This window comes from Neofelis nebulosa, chromosome 17 (assembly GCF_028018385.1).
Source record: "Neofelis nebulosa isolate mNeoNeb1 chromosome 17, mNeoNeb1.pri, whole genome shotgun sequence".
NCBI lineage: Eukaryota > Metazoa > Chordata > Mammalia > Carnivora > Felidae > Neofelis > Neofelis nebulosa.
In genome coordinates, this window is record NC_080798.1 from 31583051 (window position 1) to 31600912 (window position 17862).

Consider the following 17862-nt stretch of genomic DNA (forward strand, 5'->3'; position numbering starts at 1 on the left):
CACGGACCGTGAGATCGTGACCTGAGCCGAAGTCGGCCGCTCAACCGACTGAGCCACCCAGGCGCCCCATTTAGTCTCATGTTCTTAAGCGTACTCTTCAACAGAGTTCATTGTCGGGGTCAGGTGTCCTCCTTTTTGGCTCCCCGTTCACTAACTCTAAACCATGTCATCCAAAAGTGTCTCCACTAATTTCATCCTAGTTTCAAAGATTTGTGTTTATCAAAAGTCTTCAAGTTGTACATTTTTGTTTCCTTTTCTTAAAAAAAGCAAGTCAACACATTTGCCAAGAATTCTTTGCATGAATACATTTGCACGCTGAATGCATGTTATACAAAAATACATTTCTGACTTTTATAATGCTTTTGTGTTCCCAAGATTTAACTTGGGATATATATATACTACATGTAAGTAAAAATAGTAAATTACATAATTAAGAAGAAATGGACTGAATTTGGATATTTTTAATGTCACATATTTCCTGGAAAACTAAAAAGTAAAAAAAAAAAAAAGAGTGACTCTAGAGTATGCAGAGACATTTTAATATCAAATATATAAACACTTTTATCTTATCGATGAAAAGTTAAAAGGTTATCCTTTTGTTAATATTTAGTGACCTAAATAAGAGTTCACAAGTGTGAACAGTACTTGGAAATTTTGAAGGTAAAGGGCAACTATTTGTCTTTCAACTCAAAATTAGGATTAATGGTAAATATGAATTGTTAGAGGAGATAAACAACTTTTTCAGTTACGGAGTACGGTAAGAATGGAGAACACTTTATTTTCTGTTGATTAAGTTAAAAAATCTACATAGAAATGGTTAGGTAACAGAAAAAAGGTAAATATAGTAAGAAAAATATAAAACTAAAGGTAGTTTCCTTCTTGGCCTGCAAACGGGTTAGGGGTTCTGATGACGAGGTAAAGTGTAAAGGACAGGACTATTGCCCCTTCCCCCAGATAGAGCGTTTTCTGATTACTATTTTCATGCTCTTGTTTCTCTCTTCTTTCAATATTTCAGAGCGGGGTTCTGAGAATGAAATGCTGGTAGGTATACATGAACTTATTCAAATGTTTCTTCCTTTGCTGATTTCTGTGTCAACAATGTCCCCGTTTCATGGATATTTTTAAAACTAGGGTGCTAGTAGTGGGAAAATAGCTTATTAGTGGGGGAAGACATTACTGAATATGAGTAACTTTCTCTCTACTAGATTTTATGTAGAATTATCCACGGTATTTTTCCTTTCTCAAACTGTTTATTGGGGATACGACTCCTGGGTCTTTAAGAAGCCCGGAGACGCTGTAGTTCAAACAAGAGATAGCCTTGCTGGATTATAATAAGAAAAATCAAAGCATCCTGTACAAGATGAAAAATAACCTCCTTACCTTATGATTTGACAAAAAGCAGGTTAAGCTAAACAGCATTTTATTCAAATGGGATAACATTTCACTCTTTTAAAATTATGTTCTTCAAGCACACCATTAATAAGCAGAGTGCGGAGAACAATCCAACTAAACAATTTTCAGAGCTCCTTTGTGCTAATATCTTCAGCTGTGATCAATATAACCATATGCATTATGCTGAATTATGCATTTCAGCTAAAGATAGAAAGGAACTTTCAAAAGCAGGGCCCTTAAACACATGCAGTTAATTTAAGCATTAACCAAATGCAAACTGCATTTACATATTCTTCCCCCACATATTCACACAATCTGAAACTAATTTGTACCTTGAATACAGAGGTGAGTATTCTCTAAAAATAATTTGCCAGTTAGATGAATGAGTCTAAGAAGCCAGGGAAACATCTTCTGGCAAAGAACACTCGACAAATGAAAAGGTAAATGTGTGAAGAGACTTCAAAGTGGAATGAAACAATTTCAAAATCTGTAAGACAAAAAGGAACTTTCTACATATTGAAAGATTTCCTTATAAAGAGATTTTCAATTTTTTTTGGTTTGTTTAGTACTTCCCAGAAAAAAAAATGGTTCAAGGCTGTAATATTTTTCTTATAATCCACTGTAACATAGTCACCAAATGATCCCAAACTTCAGTCATTAGACTTATAAACTTCGGGTATTCAAGCAAAATAACTAAAATAACAATTGACTTAAAAATAAAGATTCAGTACTAGCAATTCTTCTTAAGAAAACAACTGAATAAATGTGTAAAGATTTGTGTAGAAAGATGTTTATGATACTTAACAAAACTGAAACTCTTTAAAAATTCATCAGTAGAAGATTGTTAAGCAATTTTTTTGTACATCCTCACATGGAAAACCAGGACAGACATTATAAGTGATGATGATGTGGGTTTACACTTATACTCAAGGAACGATTTCATAACATAGTAAAGACAAAAAGCACATTATAAAAACTGTACCTGTGCACATACAAACAACTCTGGAAGGACAAACATAAACATATTAATAGTGATTATCTTGTGGGGTGTGGGAGTGAGTGACTTCTAGAAATTTTTTTGTTCACTGGATTTTTTTTAATGGTATACGTGAATTATTTTTAATCTTTCAAAAAATCCAAGAAGACACAAAAGCTAGTGAAAAAAATAAGAATGGATTCGGTGGATTAAAATAACTTTGCAACTGTAATTTTAATAATTTAAAAGAATCTTTGGAAATCACTAAACAACAACAGATAGGTCTTAAAAAAAAGACCACCAAGATTCTATTCCCTTAAGAGTTTCTTTCCAGAGACCAATGCAGATGTTTAGAGATAAGAGTTTTGAAATTCTTGATATTTAGGGAAATACAGAAAGCACAGAAATAAGACAGGTTGTTTTCATTTCTCTTCTTTTCAGAGCAGTTTATATCTGTTTTTGGAAAAAAGCGGGGAATATAGAGTGCTTCTCCTTCCCTCAGTCAACAAGAATTTACTGAGCAACTATTAAACAAAAGTACTCGGTTAAGTACCACATTAAAATCAGGAACGATACATCTTTGACATCAAAACTTTTAAATACCTGCCCGGTCACCAATCATGTCACCATTTCATTCTCCTCACAATATTCTTGAGAAAAATTCACAAATAATTTTTCATGAAATTTAACCACTTGGCAAATAAATACTGCACATATGTTTCATTGAAATTAAGACTACATCTATTGTAAGAAATGTTCTGATTACAGTCTTCCTAGAGTGTTGGAAAAAGTCAGACCATAATTTTAAAATGTTATCATTTATAAGATGCATCCCAATTTCAGAGATGTCAAAATGGGAAAAAAACTCTCTCTTATAGTTAATAAAATATGGCATTGTGAGCTAAATCAATAAATAGAGTACTGACTACATTTGTAATTTGTTTGTTTTTGGTTTGTTTTTTTTTTTTTTTTTTTTTTTTTTTTTTTTTTTTTCAATGTTTTTTATTTATTTTTGGGACAGAGAGAGACAGAGCATGAACGGGGGAGGGGCAGAGAGAGAGGGAGACACAGAATCGGAAACAGGCTCCAGGCTCCGAGCCATCAGCCCAGAGCCTGACGCGGGGCTCGAACTCACGGACCGCGAGATCGTGACCTGGCTGAAGTCGGACGCTTAACCGACTGCGCCACCCAGGCGCCCCAAGTTTGTTTTTTTTTTTAACGGAGCCTGCATTAAACTTTGAAACGCTTGCATGCAACAGAATTACAAATGTTCAAAAGAAGCAACCTTATTATCACATCACTTGGTTTGCGTAGTGGATGAACAACAGATACAACATTTGAAGCAAATAATTCAATTCCCCTGTTGTGCACTTGGGTGTATAATCTAGTAAATCAGACATCTACTTTAATTATGATTATTTTATTTCCCTGAGATGAGAGGGGTGAGATCTGTGACATGAAACTTATTAATGATCATTATTTTAGCAGGGACATCTTGGCAAGTCTTCCTGGTATTTAAGTTCACTGTCACAGAGTAGATTTAGATATCTCATTATCACAGAGATCGTCCCTGTTTGACCTATCAAAACCAGTAAGCAACTATTTCTCTACTCTGTCATCTTACACTGCTTTGTTTTTGTTCCCACTGCCCTTGCCACCACCTGACATGTGGCATGCTTGTTTAATTACTGTCAGTTTCTCTCTGTAGAATTTATGTTGCGTGAGGGCAAGGCCTTGGCTTTGCTCATTGCTGTATCCCCAGAACTTAGAACGGTGCCTGGCTCAAGAAATGCTTGTTGACTGCTGAACACAAGAAGGCTCAACAAAAAAATTAAAAGACCACCTAAATGACAGTATCTCTGACAAAAAAAAAAAAAAAAAAATTCCTTGGGCTTCTACGCGAGGCTGAGTAAACGGAAATTTCAAGTGACCGCGAAACGCATGGAAGTGGATGGCTGTTGAGACAAGTCAGTAGTGGTTTTGTATGTACCTCTTTCGGTTTTGACTCTGTCAAGGATTTCAGTTTTGTCTGCTAGGTCAGACTTTAAGGCAGTCTCGAGTTGAGCGATCTGCACTTTGAGCTGCTGTTCCTTTAGCTTCCATTGCTCTTCGTGGGCAGCACTGAGGGCACTGCAAAACACACATGACATGCAGAGGAGAGCCTGGAGATCGGCCTCGACCGAGAACGCGAAAGAGAAAAGCTTTTAGTGGCACAGAGACCACTGTCATCATGTCTTAGGAATTAAGTAAACATATGCTGGTCTGCTGCTGTTGAAACCAAGGCGCCTCTCTCAGGCTGCGGTTAGGAAACATGAAAGGCTTTGTGGGATGAGCAAAGGAACTGGCCTTAATTTAGAGCTCTCCAGTCAGAAAAGTTGGCAGCGTGCAGCTTTTGTGGGACTAGTAAAGGAATTCAGATACTGTACATACTCCAGAGGAATCCGCAGTTCCAAACCTCAGCCATCAGCCTCGGATAAAACTATTCTCTCCCACATACAAACCCTCTTAAAACCGAGAAAAAGGGGCTCGCCACCTGATCTCTACTTCTAGAATCTCAAACTTTTACAGAGTCCGTGCTAAGACCATATTCACGAAATTTCAGCCATGAAATGATAACACGCCGAAATACAAGACGGCAACTCTGCTATTATGAAGTAGTGATAATGGAGTTTTTGTCCTAAAAAACTAAACCGCATTAACAGGCTAAGAACAAAGTTTTACTTGTAATGTGATTGGGATGAAAACCTGGTAAGAACACCCTGGTAAGAATGATGAAGATTTTAAACCGGTGTTAAAATCCACTCATGATTAAATCCCAACATTAATTTATGCCAGTGGTTTCCAAATGCTGATAAACTAAACACTGGTGCTGGACCAGCTATACTAAGCACTTGGGGAGATTTAAAAATGAAGATCTTGGGGCCCAGGAATCCAGAGTTTTATAAAGCTTCTGCAGGTGATAGCCAGGTTTTGGAAAAACTGATCTTGATCTGTATTTCAGCAGAAAACTATTATCTGTGAAGCTTGATATGACTGAATAATTATCAGCAGCTTTGACCCTTCTCCTTATTTTAAACCCAGTAAATGAAACAAAAATTTATAAAATCTGGTTTTGTACTGATGATGAAGCAAATGGAAGAAAAACTTATTATTGAAAATTGCCCTTAATGCTGCTCCCAGCTAGTCTTGAGGTTTTATTCCAAAAGAGATACTTTTCTGGGAGGCATAGCTTTCAAAGGAACAGAATTATGTATCTATTTTACATTTTGAATGCTTTTATTGCATTTAAAATAATATGAACTTAAAAATAAATGAAATTCTAGAAGTTTCTCTAAATATGGCATCTGTTTCTTCTATCAATGTTCTCATTTCACATATGGAACCTTAAAAAATGCATGAACCTATATACCAATATTTTAAGTTAATTTGATCAAAGGTACAATTACCTAGACTTAAATGAAATCCAAACAAAATATGCACTTTAAATATTAAAGAATATTCCTTTACATTTTCATTTTTTAAAATAAAGACCAAATATAATTTCTGTGTCTAGTCAAATTATATAAACCAAACACACACATATGTATGTATGTGGGTATATGGGTGTGTGTGTATGTGTGTGTGTGTGGGGGGGGGGGGTGCGCGCGCGCGTGTGTCTTGTATTATTAAAAACATGTACTACCCGGAAAAAAAAATTAGCATGATGAAATAGGCACAATTATACATTATATCAGACGCCAAAAATTAGAAACAGTAGTGTTCCAATAGCATTAGTACCAGCAAAAAGATCACCAACAGTTAATCTGGCAGAAACATCAGAAGCTGTATGTGTTTAAATTAAGAACAATTTAGCAGCCTGGTTTTTCCAAACCCACAAAATACTAGTGTAAATCAGCATAAGTCAATCTGAATTTAGTCCACTGCTATCTTCCCTCTAAATTTAGGATTACATTCCACTGGAGTTTCATGAGGAATTCCTTTTGAATTTACTGTATTCCTCTATGCTTGGAGCCATCTGTGTAACTATAAATGGTGAACCACATCTGGCTCCATTTTCTTTGTAAAGGCTGTGTACATGATTAAATCTGCATATGAGAACAGTCTTTGAGAACCTTTTATTCATGAAAATGTTTTTGTATATTGCCTACAGTGACAACTGGGGGTGGGGTGGGGGGGGTGGATATCATAGTTGGTCTGTGTGCACATTTCGTTTGTTACATTATGTTGCTGAAGTGAGAAAATGTCCATCCACAGCTGAATGTCCATTGGTGCCTGTGCTCACTGGCACGTCCACTGGCGGTCATGGGTCAGCTTACACACTCTTGATCAACAACATGATGAGACTGAAATAAGAGCTAAAGAATTCATCTCCACCCTAAGGCTTTTTTCTTGCAGAAGAAATTCTATTTATTCCCATGTTTAAGGGCACCCTAATGTGAAAGAGAGGGAAGAATAAGCTCTAAATCATCCATGAAGAAATCCACAGATACTTTAGTTAGGACCTAATGGAAATTAAACACATATTTACATAGGGATAATTCACTTACTGAAAGAAAATAATGCCCCGAATGTACTCAGTTTGATTTCTGAGAAGCACAAAGTGCTCATATTTGATCATATGGGCTTTCATGATTCCTAGAAGACTGCAGGGGACAGGTGCTCACTTTACAGAAAGGGAGCCCAGAAACTCTACGGGTGGTCAGCAGGGCTCCATTGAATTTTGGATATTAGATGGCTACTAATTACATTGTAAAAACCTGATTTACCCAATTCTCAAAAATGGTTAATACCATCTTCAAAAACTAGACCAAGTCTTTTTTTTCTTAAAATAGGTATTAGTGTCTCTCAGGGAGTTAATGCCTTAAAACCACCTCTAACAGATTCTCTGGATCCTGTCCCAAATTGACTAAATCTGAATTGGATGGTGATGGCTCGAGGCTGGGGGAGGGAAGTTCCAAAGGGGTGGCAAAAGCTACATTTTGCTGTTTTCCAGGTTATTCATACATAGATACTACAGCTGAAGGACTATTGTATTCATGAGTGCTACCGCCCTAAAACTATACTAACTTCAAAGATGGGCACAGCTTTGCAATATTGTAGCATAGTTTCTCTCTGACCACATAGATTTAATTGCAAAAAAGTTTATTCTGAATTTTCAAATGGAGTATTTCTTAAATAAGGTTATACTTACTTCTTGGCATTGTATCAAAAATGTTTTCTCATATTAAAACGAGCTCATTCCAAATACTAACATGAGGGTTTTATCTTACCAGATGATTCTCTAATATGTCATATGTCAAGTAATAAACACATTCAAAATTTCATTTGGGAAAGGAAGATGAGAATGTAATCTGCAAATCATATTTTTCTCCTGAAAACTAGCCAGTTTTGAATAACAAACAAATGCTCTCCTTTTAAAAACACGCTATCACTATGACTAACCAAACAGGGAGTAAATTTTATTTAGTTTTTGATGAGCACTAGTTGTTGGCAATGATGGTAACAGTGCCATGGAATACAAGAGCTTTAAAGAATTTTAAAGATGACAATGATTTTTGTAGAAGTTTCTCCAACTGTTTCTGAAAGCATATTATATTTTAAAAATTTGTATTAGAGAATTTTACAGTTCTGTTTGCTATCATGTGTGCTTGCTGGGTTTTGTGCTTAAGTGACATTAATTTTTTTTTGGACACAAAATGTTTTGACACTCATTACACACATTTACTTCCATATACCTCACACAAAATTCAAGTGTAAGCAGCATAATGAAGTCTGTTTTTAATGTGACAGGAAAAAATGTAGCTCAAGCATAAAACATTAAAAAAAAAAAAAAACCTTCAAAGTCAGATTTACCCTCTCAGATCATCTTCTAATATGGAAAGATAAAGTTTCACGGTGAGAAAGTAAATATGAGAAAAATATGTTCCTCTCAAAATTCCAGTTATGCATTATTCCCAGCTAAGTTTAATGTTTTTTATTCCCAGAAGGTATGTTCAGTAAATCCTCAAATAGGGAAGTAGGAAAAGTGTAAGTAACGGCCAAATGGCACTTATTTTCTTGTATTAAGACCATGTTAAATTATTTGAAATTACAAGATGTTGAAGATAAATATAAATCGATAAAAATTTCTGGATGTATGGTAGTTCTATTATTCCATGAATGTTTCCCTTCCACAGAACCAGTTTTCCAATGCAATTAAAATTAGAGAGATAGTGAAGCACGGGGGGAAAACAAATCAAGTTTTAGAGTCAAAAGAATTGGGTTTGGGTCCTTTACTGGAGTCTCAGCAATGCTGTGTGACTCCGTACAAGTCTCTTAATGTTTCTTGAGTCTTGATTCCCTCATCTCTAAAATATGGGGATAACATTATTTTCTCTGCCCTACAATGCAGTGGTTGTGTGATCTATATACTGAAATTTGGAAATTTCAAACACATAACTACCAAATCCTTAGATATATATCAATACAAACCTTGTATTGTTCTATAGAAGTGAGAATATAGGGGCACCTGGGTGGCTCAGTCGGTTAAGTGTTGGACTCTTGATTTCAACTCAAGTCATGGTCTCGTGGTTCTTGGGTTTGAGCCCCACATCTGGCTCTGCACTGATAGCATGGAGTCTACTTGGGATTCTCTTTCTCTCTCTCTCTCTGTCTCTCTTCCTCCCCTCTTCCTCTCTCTCAAAATAAGTAAACAAACTTAAAAACAAAAAGGAGGTATAATAAATGCTTTAGGTAAAATTAATCAGGGTTGATGAGAGAGGGGCCAGAACAAAGCCATAGGGCCAAATGATTTGGAAGGGGTCCAAGGCAGAACCACTTAAAGGTTTTTAACCAGTCTATCCTTGCTAGAGAGCCCCAGATATTATTTTAACTGATGTCTGAATCTGTTATTGATAACGGTTTTTTATTTTTTTATTTTTTAATGTTTGTTTGTTTGTTTGTTTATTTATTTATTTATTTATTTATTTATTTTAACGTTTATTTATTTTTGAGACAGAGAGAGACAAAGCATGAACAGGGGAGGGTCAGAGAGAGGGAGATACAGAAACAGGTTCCAGGCTCTGAGCTGTCAGCACAGAGCCCGACGCAGGGCTCGAACTCACGGGCCACGAGATCATGACCTGAGCCGAAGTCGGCCGCTTAACCGACTGAGCCACCCAGGCGCCCCAATGTTTGTTTATTTTTGAGAGTGAGACAGAGTGTGAGTGGGGGAGGTGCAGAGAGAGAGGGAGACAGAATCTGAAGCAGGCTCCAGGCTCTGAGCTGTCAGCACAGAGCCCGCCATGGGGCTCGAACTCATGACCTGCGAGATCATGACCTGAGCCGAAGTCAGATGCTTAACTAACTGAGCCACCCGGGTGCCCCTGCTATCAATAATTCTTAACATCATGAGCCACTTCGTGTAAGGACCATCAACACTAGTAGGGAAACAACATAGATGATCCGTGCCACTGGAATGATGCCTAACATTAATCTGTGTATCTTTTCAAAGTAAAAACAAATAACAGCCTATCTCTATACTCTTTAGGTATTTGTTTACCTTATAAAATGTAAATTGAGTTTACAAAACATAAAAAAAAAAAAAAAAGAAACCACAGTGTTAAAAAGTGTGTCAGTACATCAGATGGCTATTTTGTGACGTTTCAGAATATTATCAATAGAAGCAACCTTTGAATATCTGCTCTAACATACATCTTCCAGTATGTATACTAAATTTACTTTCATGTAAGCCTGTATTTACCCTTTATCAGTTATCACATACTGAAAAGACTTAAAAATACACATATATACATAGACACGCACACAGATAGATATCTGTACCACTTAACTAAACTTAGCTGTGGTACAGAATTTTGTTTCTAAAATTATCAGAAGGGATTCATTTTTAAAATACCATAATTATGAAGCAGATTAAAAGACAAAATTGAAATAGCTCTTAAAAATTTATCTTGAGGGGCACCTGGCTGGCTTAGTCGGTAGAGCACGTGACTCTTGATCCCAGGGTTGTGAGTTTGATCCCCACGTTGAGTGTAGAGGTTATTTAAATAAATAAACTTAACGTGGGCATTTGCAATACCCACATTTCCAGGTTGCTCTGAGAAACTTTTAATATGAAGAATATTTAGCAAAGTGCCTGCTCACTTATGGTTTACGCTCAATAAATGATACAAACTGATAACGGTTTTCTAGTCGTAGATTACTGCTCAGGTTAAAGAGCTTATTACAAACGCTCCCCAAAAGCTTATTTTTCTTTTATGATACATATATATTTTTCACAATCACCCATTGCTAATTCTTTAATCAATATTAGATATTCTGACATCTACTGCTTTGATATAAAACATCTTAAAGAAGAGAACAAGAGAACACATGTATCATGATTTACCTGTTATAAAGTTTATCACAGTTCTCCTTTAAAAGTTCCCGTTCCTTTTCTAAGTCATTAATTCTATCCTGCAACTAAAATGAAAAGAAAATGACACATTAGGTGATTATCATATCAAAACTACATGGGGATAAAATAACACGAGAGGAGGCTAACATGTTTTAGTCTTGATTTTTAAATTGCAGCTGCTAACTACTCAACTAATATTGTCTGCATTTAATTTAGCACTGATTTTTTCTAAGTTGTTAAGTAAACACGAAATTAATATTTGTTTTAATTTAGTAGAAACGTATGCACTGCTTTATGCTGACATGTGCCAAAACTCAATAAAGAATGTGTTAAAAGTTTGCTATGAAGTCTGGGAAACATATTTTTTTACTTCCCTCCCCAATGAATTCCATCATTGTATTAATTTTGTGTTAATTTCTAATTGGCCCATTAAAAACAAAAGGATTAATCTTTCTTTTGGTTTGTGGTTCAAGTAAATTGCGTTAAGCACAATTTACTCTGAAGACCTAATTTCTTATGTTACCTGGAATTTACAAAGAGCTGGCAGCACATCTTTTAAATAAATGAATGAATAAATAAAATTGTATACCTTGCTTTATCCTGATGAATGACATTTTTAGAAATAAACTGAGGGTTATCATTAATACCTTTATGACTAAAATGTAGCTCTCTATATTTCTTTCTAGCATTTATGTTTAAAGTTTTATTCACCAGTATATTGTGTAGTTACAATCCTTTCCCATGGATCAGAGTACTCTTAAAATTCATTTCCATTTTCATAATTCCCTTTTGATGCAAGTATGAGACACAGTAAAGATTCTCCCAAGATCAGAACAGAATGTAAGCATCTTATTTCATTGCTTTATTTCATTCTTTTTAAGAACAAATTTAAGAGAACACAGAAAGAGATTGTGCTCGCTGGGAGATGTGAGTCGTGATAATAATAGAAAGATGAGTTTTCAAACAACTTCCTAGGAAAAAAATTAAATAATTTCACAAAATTGCTGATGTTGCGGAACAGAATATCCTTCCTTCTCCCCAGAAACAGATGTGTATTCCTTTGTCTTGGTGTCTCAAATGGCTAATAAGATGTTAAGGCTGAGAAAGTTAGGTTCCACAGGTAAGTTTCAAAATGTGTTTTCTTTTTCCTCAAGAATCAACCCTTTAGGTGAACAGTGGATATCAGCATGTTGGCACATATTTTTAAGCACTGATGTGCCTTGCACATAACAAACGGACTATATTTTGCTGTGCTCAAAGCACCGTGTATGTAGTTTGGGATTTTTAAATAAATATACTGCTTAGAATGTCTCTACTTTACTTTTTCAAAACAGTTACAGAGAAGTTTTAACACAACTAATGGCTAATAACCTCTTGGGAGCTTACCTCTTCTATTTTTCTTTCAGAAAATGTCACGGAATGTAACTGCTTCTCAAGGCTGCAGCATTTTAAACGCTGCTCTTTGAGTTGCATATTTAGCTCATCTCCATTTGCCATCAAGGCGTCATGGCTGATCCGGAGACTTCTCTGCTTCTACAAAACAAAGTCTTTTCGAAATTATTTTTGGATTCCATGTTAAATAAGTGATTGCAATTTTATAAGTGAATTTACTCCTGAAGTTCACATTATACAGTTTATTCTTCACCTCACAAACAATGTATATGTGCTACTTGTCCGTGGAGACACTCTTGACCCAAGTGTATAGTTAGGAAAAGAATATAGTTTTCTTAGCACAGAGTCACATAATGCAAACTTTTTGTCCTTTATTTTACTTCCTTCTAGTTTTTGACTGGTTGATTAGTGACCAGTGAGTAAATTGGTTTTGGCAAATTTTTTTTCTTTCTGTTGTGGTTACAGTGGTTGGACATGCTGTCTAAAAATGCTGCCGCATGGGTCAAAAATAAATGCTGACCACAGATAATGAAACTTGAAAGGATTTGTCACCACAGCATATAAACAGCCTAACAGAAGGCTAGCTTCTAATTTTAATACAATTAGGTTAAAATTTTCAATTCAGTAAAATAGTTACTGAGGTTTTTTCAATTAAAAAATTTTTATTCTTATTTTAAGTAATCTCTATGCCCAAAGTGGGGCTTGAACTCACCAACCTGAGATCAAGAGTCACATGCTCCACCGACCATGACATGAGATCATGACCTGAGCCGAAGTTGGACGCTCAACCGACTGAGCCACCCAGGTGTCCCTACTTTTTTTTTTTTTTATAAATAAAACAGGTGATGATATTAAAGTCTTTTCATAGAGACCATAGCCATAACATGTAATGGTTCATGTGCTAATTAAAATCACTTAAGTTCTGGGGCAGCTGGGTGGCTCAGTCGGTTGAGCATATGACTTTTTTTTTTTTTTTTCAACGTTTTTTTAAAATTTATTTTTGGGACAGAGAGAGACAGAGCATGAACGGGGGAGGGGCAGAGAGAGAGGGAGACACAGAATCGGAAACAGGCTCCAGGCTCCGAGCCATCAGCCCAGAGCCTGACGCGGGGCTCGAACTCACGGACCGCGAGATCGTGACCTGGCTGAAGTCAGACGCTTAACCGACTGCGCCACCCAGGCGCCCCAAGCATATGACTTTTGATTTCGGATCAGATCATGATCTCACAGTCGTGAGATCGAGCCCCTCATTGGGCTCTGTGCTGGAGGTGGCCATGCTTAAGATTTCTTTCTCTGCCTCTCCCTTGCCCATGTGCATGCACAGCATCTCTCAAGAAAAAAAAAAAGGGTAAAATCTGAAGTTCTTCAATCATTTAAAATAAACATAGCTATTGAGTAACTGAAGTTCAATTTTTGTTAATCTTGGTATTATTATAACACTTTATCTTTAACCAGCTTTTCCTGGGCTTCCTACCTCATTCATTGAAGCTGTTGGTCTGAACCTGTCAAACCTTTCTTTACCCAACATCAGTCCTCAAAAGAGGAGCCTGTGCTATAACAGACCCTTAACAATTGTTGGTACTGGAAGAAGTACCTGGCATCACTGTTAAATGGAAGTCAGGTGGTCAAAGTGACAGAAGGTAATATCATTGTTTTTTTTTTTTTTTTTTTTCTTTCCTAATTCCCCATGTTAGAAATGGCCCTCAGCTCCATGTTTTCTGAATTTCCCTCTTGTATCTATAGGTAGACAGGGCTATTGTCTCCACTCTGCAATTAGCCTTCTTTCTTTCATAAACCCTCATATTCACACGGAAGACAGTTATTACTTTGCATTTAAGGAGGTTCCTGCAGGATGGAAAGCACAAACCAGAGTACAAGTTTAAAAATATTTATCTAATTCAATAGTAAATTTAGGCTTCCGATGACCCTATGCTTTCCATCAATTTACTGCTTTCCTGGTCTCAGTACTTCAGAGAAAGTACTGTTTAATATGAATTGTGTTCATCTGGAATGTTTGGGAGTTCATTAATTCCAGAACCTATGCTAATTATGCAGTGCCAATCAATAGGAACCTTCTGATGGCACATTCATGTAGGGCCACAATCTTGGTAAAGCAACCATAGGGATGAAGGGTCCCAAGTATTGTCGACCTGAATGATCAAGAATTAAAAGAAGTACACTGATAGCTGCTGACATGACGGGTCTCAAATATTTTGTGATAATGGGAGACAGTGACAAAACAAAACACATCAGAGAAAGATTGAACAAAACCTGGTTACTGACCTATTTATAACTTGGTCTGTCTTGGCTATTTCATAAATGCTTAGAACTGAAGATATATGCAAAAACGTCTAACCCTTCAGTGCTATGTGCCCATATGAACTCAGAGAAGAGGAATTAAAAATAAATTTTCTTGGCATGAGATAATTTATGATAAATATGTTTATTATTTTAAGATGACACAGATATTTATAAACAGTCCAACCGGTTAGTTATTTCTTTAGCTATTAAGTTATAAATTACAAATAACACATGAAGTGAAATAATACATGTTTAAGAATAAAAAGAGCATCTTTAAAAATAACTTTTTGGTGTTACAACCATTCTATTTAAAAAGTATAACCTAAACACTCTCTTTGAACCTTTGTGTCTATGTATCACCATAATAAGATAAATGATCACAGTACCTCTTGAAGCTGAATAAATTTTCCTTCCAATACTGAAAGAGCATTGCTTTTCTCCACGAGTTGTTTATGAAGCTTAATCATTTCTACATTGTCCCGAATGTTTGACCTTCAACAATGTGTTTAAGAAAAAGAGAGACAGAGTAAAAAATGCAAGGCAAAAGAAAACAACCTGTGGTGGAATCATAATTTTTCACTACAAAGTTACCTAGGAAAAATTTGCACACTTGCTTATCAGTCACAGGGTTTTTAGCTTAACATACACTTAGGACAGATGCATTATTTAAAGCCAACCAATCGTTGCTCTTGAACTTTCATAAATTCATAGATTCTCAGGATTTGAAGGGAGACCCAAATTTGATGACTTGGGTCACCTCTCCGACATCTTGTAATACACGCTTAAAACCATTTTACGGCATCCTGAAAGATGGTGCAAAAGGACGTCAGTCTATACAGCACAGCGATCGTGCCGCCCTGCACTTCGGACTTATTTGAAAGAGGACTATCCTACTACCACTGTCCCCTAAGACAAAAATGCGCAAGACAGCCACTCATCTTCCTACCACTCCCTTGAAACAAATGGTATCATAAGATTACCATTTATTGGAGTTTCCTCCTGGAGTTTCAACCTTTCAAAACATTTCCCCAAAAAGTGACTTAGCATTTTATACTAATAATGCCCAAAGCTGGCATTTAAATATGTTGCAGATGTGCCTTTAGCTGTAAGAGATCATTTAACGTCCACAGGGTATATAGAAACTCTATATGCTGCAATACTAGTTTGTATTTTTCCTACTGAGATTAAAGCAAATGTAGAATTTAACAGGAAGATCTTGTTAAAGGTTAATCATAGACCTAAATGAATACCCGTTTTCAAAAGGCACTTATTTGCCTGACAGAGAAAGGTTCTTTAATACGTTTTATATTCGAAAGTATTTCAAAAATTGTGAGGCCCAGTTTTAGACTTCATTCTTTTTTTTAAAAAAAGTAAACATAAAAATTTTAGATTCAGAAAATTATTTCAGGACTTCAAGTAAGTAATTTTACTTCCAAAACTTTATCTAGTGTACACATATTGGAAAAATTGTCACAATGCCCTACTGGAACCAGAAAATGGACTACAAAGCTCACACATCTGTAAACCAGCTGAGGACTTGAAATACTTAATTTTCCTCTTTGATATTTGAAAGTTCATTGTATTTTGGCATCGGACAGTTAGTTGTCCTCACACAGAAGATAAACAAGTCCAAGAACCTGGATCGTACCCAGGATACAGTCTTAACACAATGTTAAAATGATTCTGTGCCGAAAACATGCTAACTAGTAGAGTTCTGAGCACACGTTCAGCAGTACCCCACTATGATTCCCCACTACGTGATCTGTACTCGCCAAAAACATCAGAACACGAAGGAAAAATATATTTTAAACAAGTCTAATAAAGACAGTATCCCCCCCTTTTTTTTTTCATAATTAGAAGTCAAAACATAGCTTAATCTGTTTTCCTCAGAATTACTTGGTTTGACCACTTGACAATGAGTGACAGTTATTCTATGCAAGGACAGAGTCTTTTTCAAATAATTTCAAATCTTTTCTTATATTTTCAGTTGCCTCTGATATTTTATTCTTCCGGTTTTTAAGAATGTTAATATTTTCAAGAAAATATACATATATATGTTTGAGTAATAATACTTGCTTAATGATGTTAGCAAGAATTAAGTCCCAATAACCCATTCAGCCACCTAGGGTCACAGAAAAATAGCAGGTTTTAATTTTGAATTTTCCTTGCAAGGCCAAGGCTGGTAAGCATCTTCCAAAAACGCTCAGGGTGGTTTAACTGGTGGATGCTTCCTTGAATATTTTCCTTAAACTCCTTGAAGATCAAACTTTTCATTCAAAATACTGCCAAGAAAAGTGACTTAGTACTTTATGCCAGTAATGCCCAACAGGTGGGCACAAGGATGACCGAACTAGTTAGAAAACAACAACAATCATGTGGTGCTTTACACAGAAATCAGTTTGCGTGCAACACCTGCAGATGTCTTTAAGAATTATTTTCAAGTGTCAGTTTTGGGGGCTTTATCCAGGAGTCATTATTATGATTAGATATTTCTGAGGCTAACAGGGAGAAGGAAAGGACGACTGGCTGTTCAGCAGCAAGCGCTAAGACATAAAAGATCAAAATCAACAATGTGATAAATGTGGTCTGGCCTCTAGGAAGGCGTACGATGAAAAGTCGTCTCCAACCTGACAACTGACTCAACATCCTTACACAGATGAAATGTGATAAAAGAATGAGGGTGGAAATGAGAGGGACAAGAGGGAAGGGAATGTCACAAAAAGCTGACAAGGGATGTGAGGATGATAAGAGGCAAGAGGGGGCCGGGGTCGGTGCTTAGAGGCTTGTCCTAGACCTCTTTGTACTAGGAGGAGGGCCTCAGGTTGGCTTCCTTTGAAGCACAGAGATGGGGCTCATTTTATAAGTGGTGTTTTGAGTGGCCACCACATCCTACTTTCTTGCTCTGTTTCACGCACTGTGATGGGAACATCACATCTTCAGGAGGATGACGTTCTAACAGAAAGAACAATCCACGGTAAAAATATTCAGAGGAACTCTTGACAGTCCTGAAGCGATTCATACATGCTGCATTACACATGCTGAAATGATCTGCAAACAGATATCAAGCAGACTAATTATGTGCTTTGTAAAAATAAATTTCTCAAATTTTTCAACAAGGATTTTGAAAAAACCTCGGGCAATTAAGTTGGAAAATGCGGTTTCTTTTCTTTTTCTTGTTTTTTTTTTTTTTATAGACATATTATTTAGAATTATGATCAAATCTTCTACAACGGTTGGAAGAGATGTTGGCCCATCTCTAGATTAAAAACAAACTGAAATAAATTAGATTTTATGTTGAAAAAAGTAATCCAGTTCAACAACCTGTGTGCCAAGTTTCCCTCATATAATTGGAAACAGTCAAGCAATAAACTCTGAAAAAGGAATTTCTAATGGAAGCCTTGAAAAC

General features: G+C 36.1%; 1 protein-coding gene across 3 annotated transcripts in view; it reads right to left on the minus strand.

The window, feature by feature from the left end:
• RPGRIP1L (RPGRIP1 like) overlaps positions 1-17862 on the minus strand; it is a 95334-nt gene that overhangs the window by 56914 nt on the left and 20558 nt on the right. For all 3 annotated transcript variants that reach the window (XM_058708754.1, XM_058708752.1, XM_058708753.1), the window contains exons 7-10: positions 14843-14948; positions 12150-12296; positions 10755-10828; positions 4359-4498 (exon numbers count right to left, since the gene is read on the minus strand). In XM_058708754.1, the coding sequence (XP_058564737.1) occupies positions 4359-4498; positions 10755-10828; positions 12150-12296; positions 14843-14948 (467 nt within the window). The remainder of the gene's footprint in view (positions 1-4358; positions 4499-10754; positions 10829-12149; positions 12297-14842; positions 14949-17862) is intronic.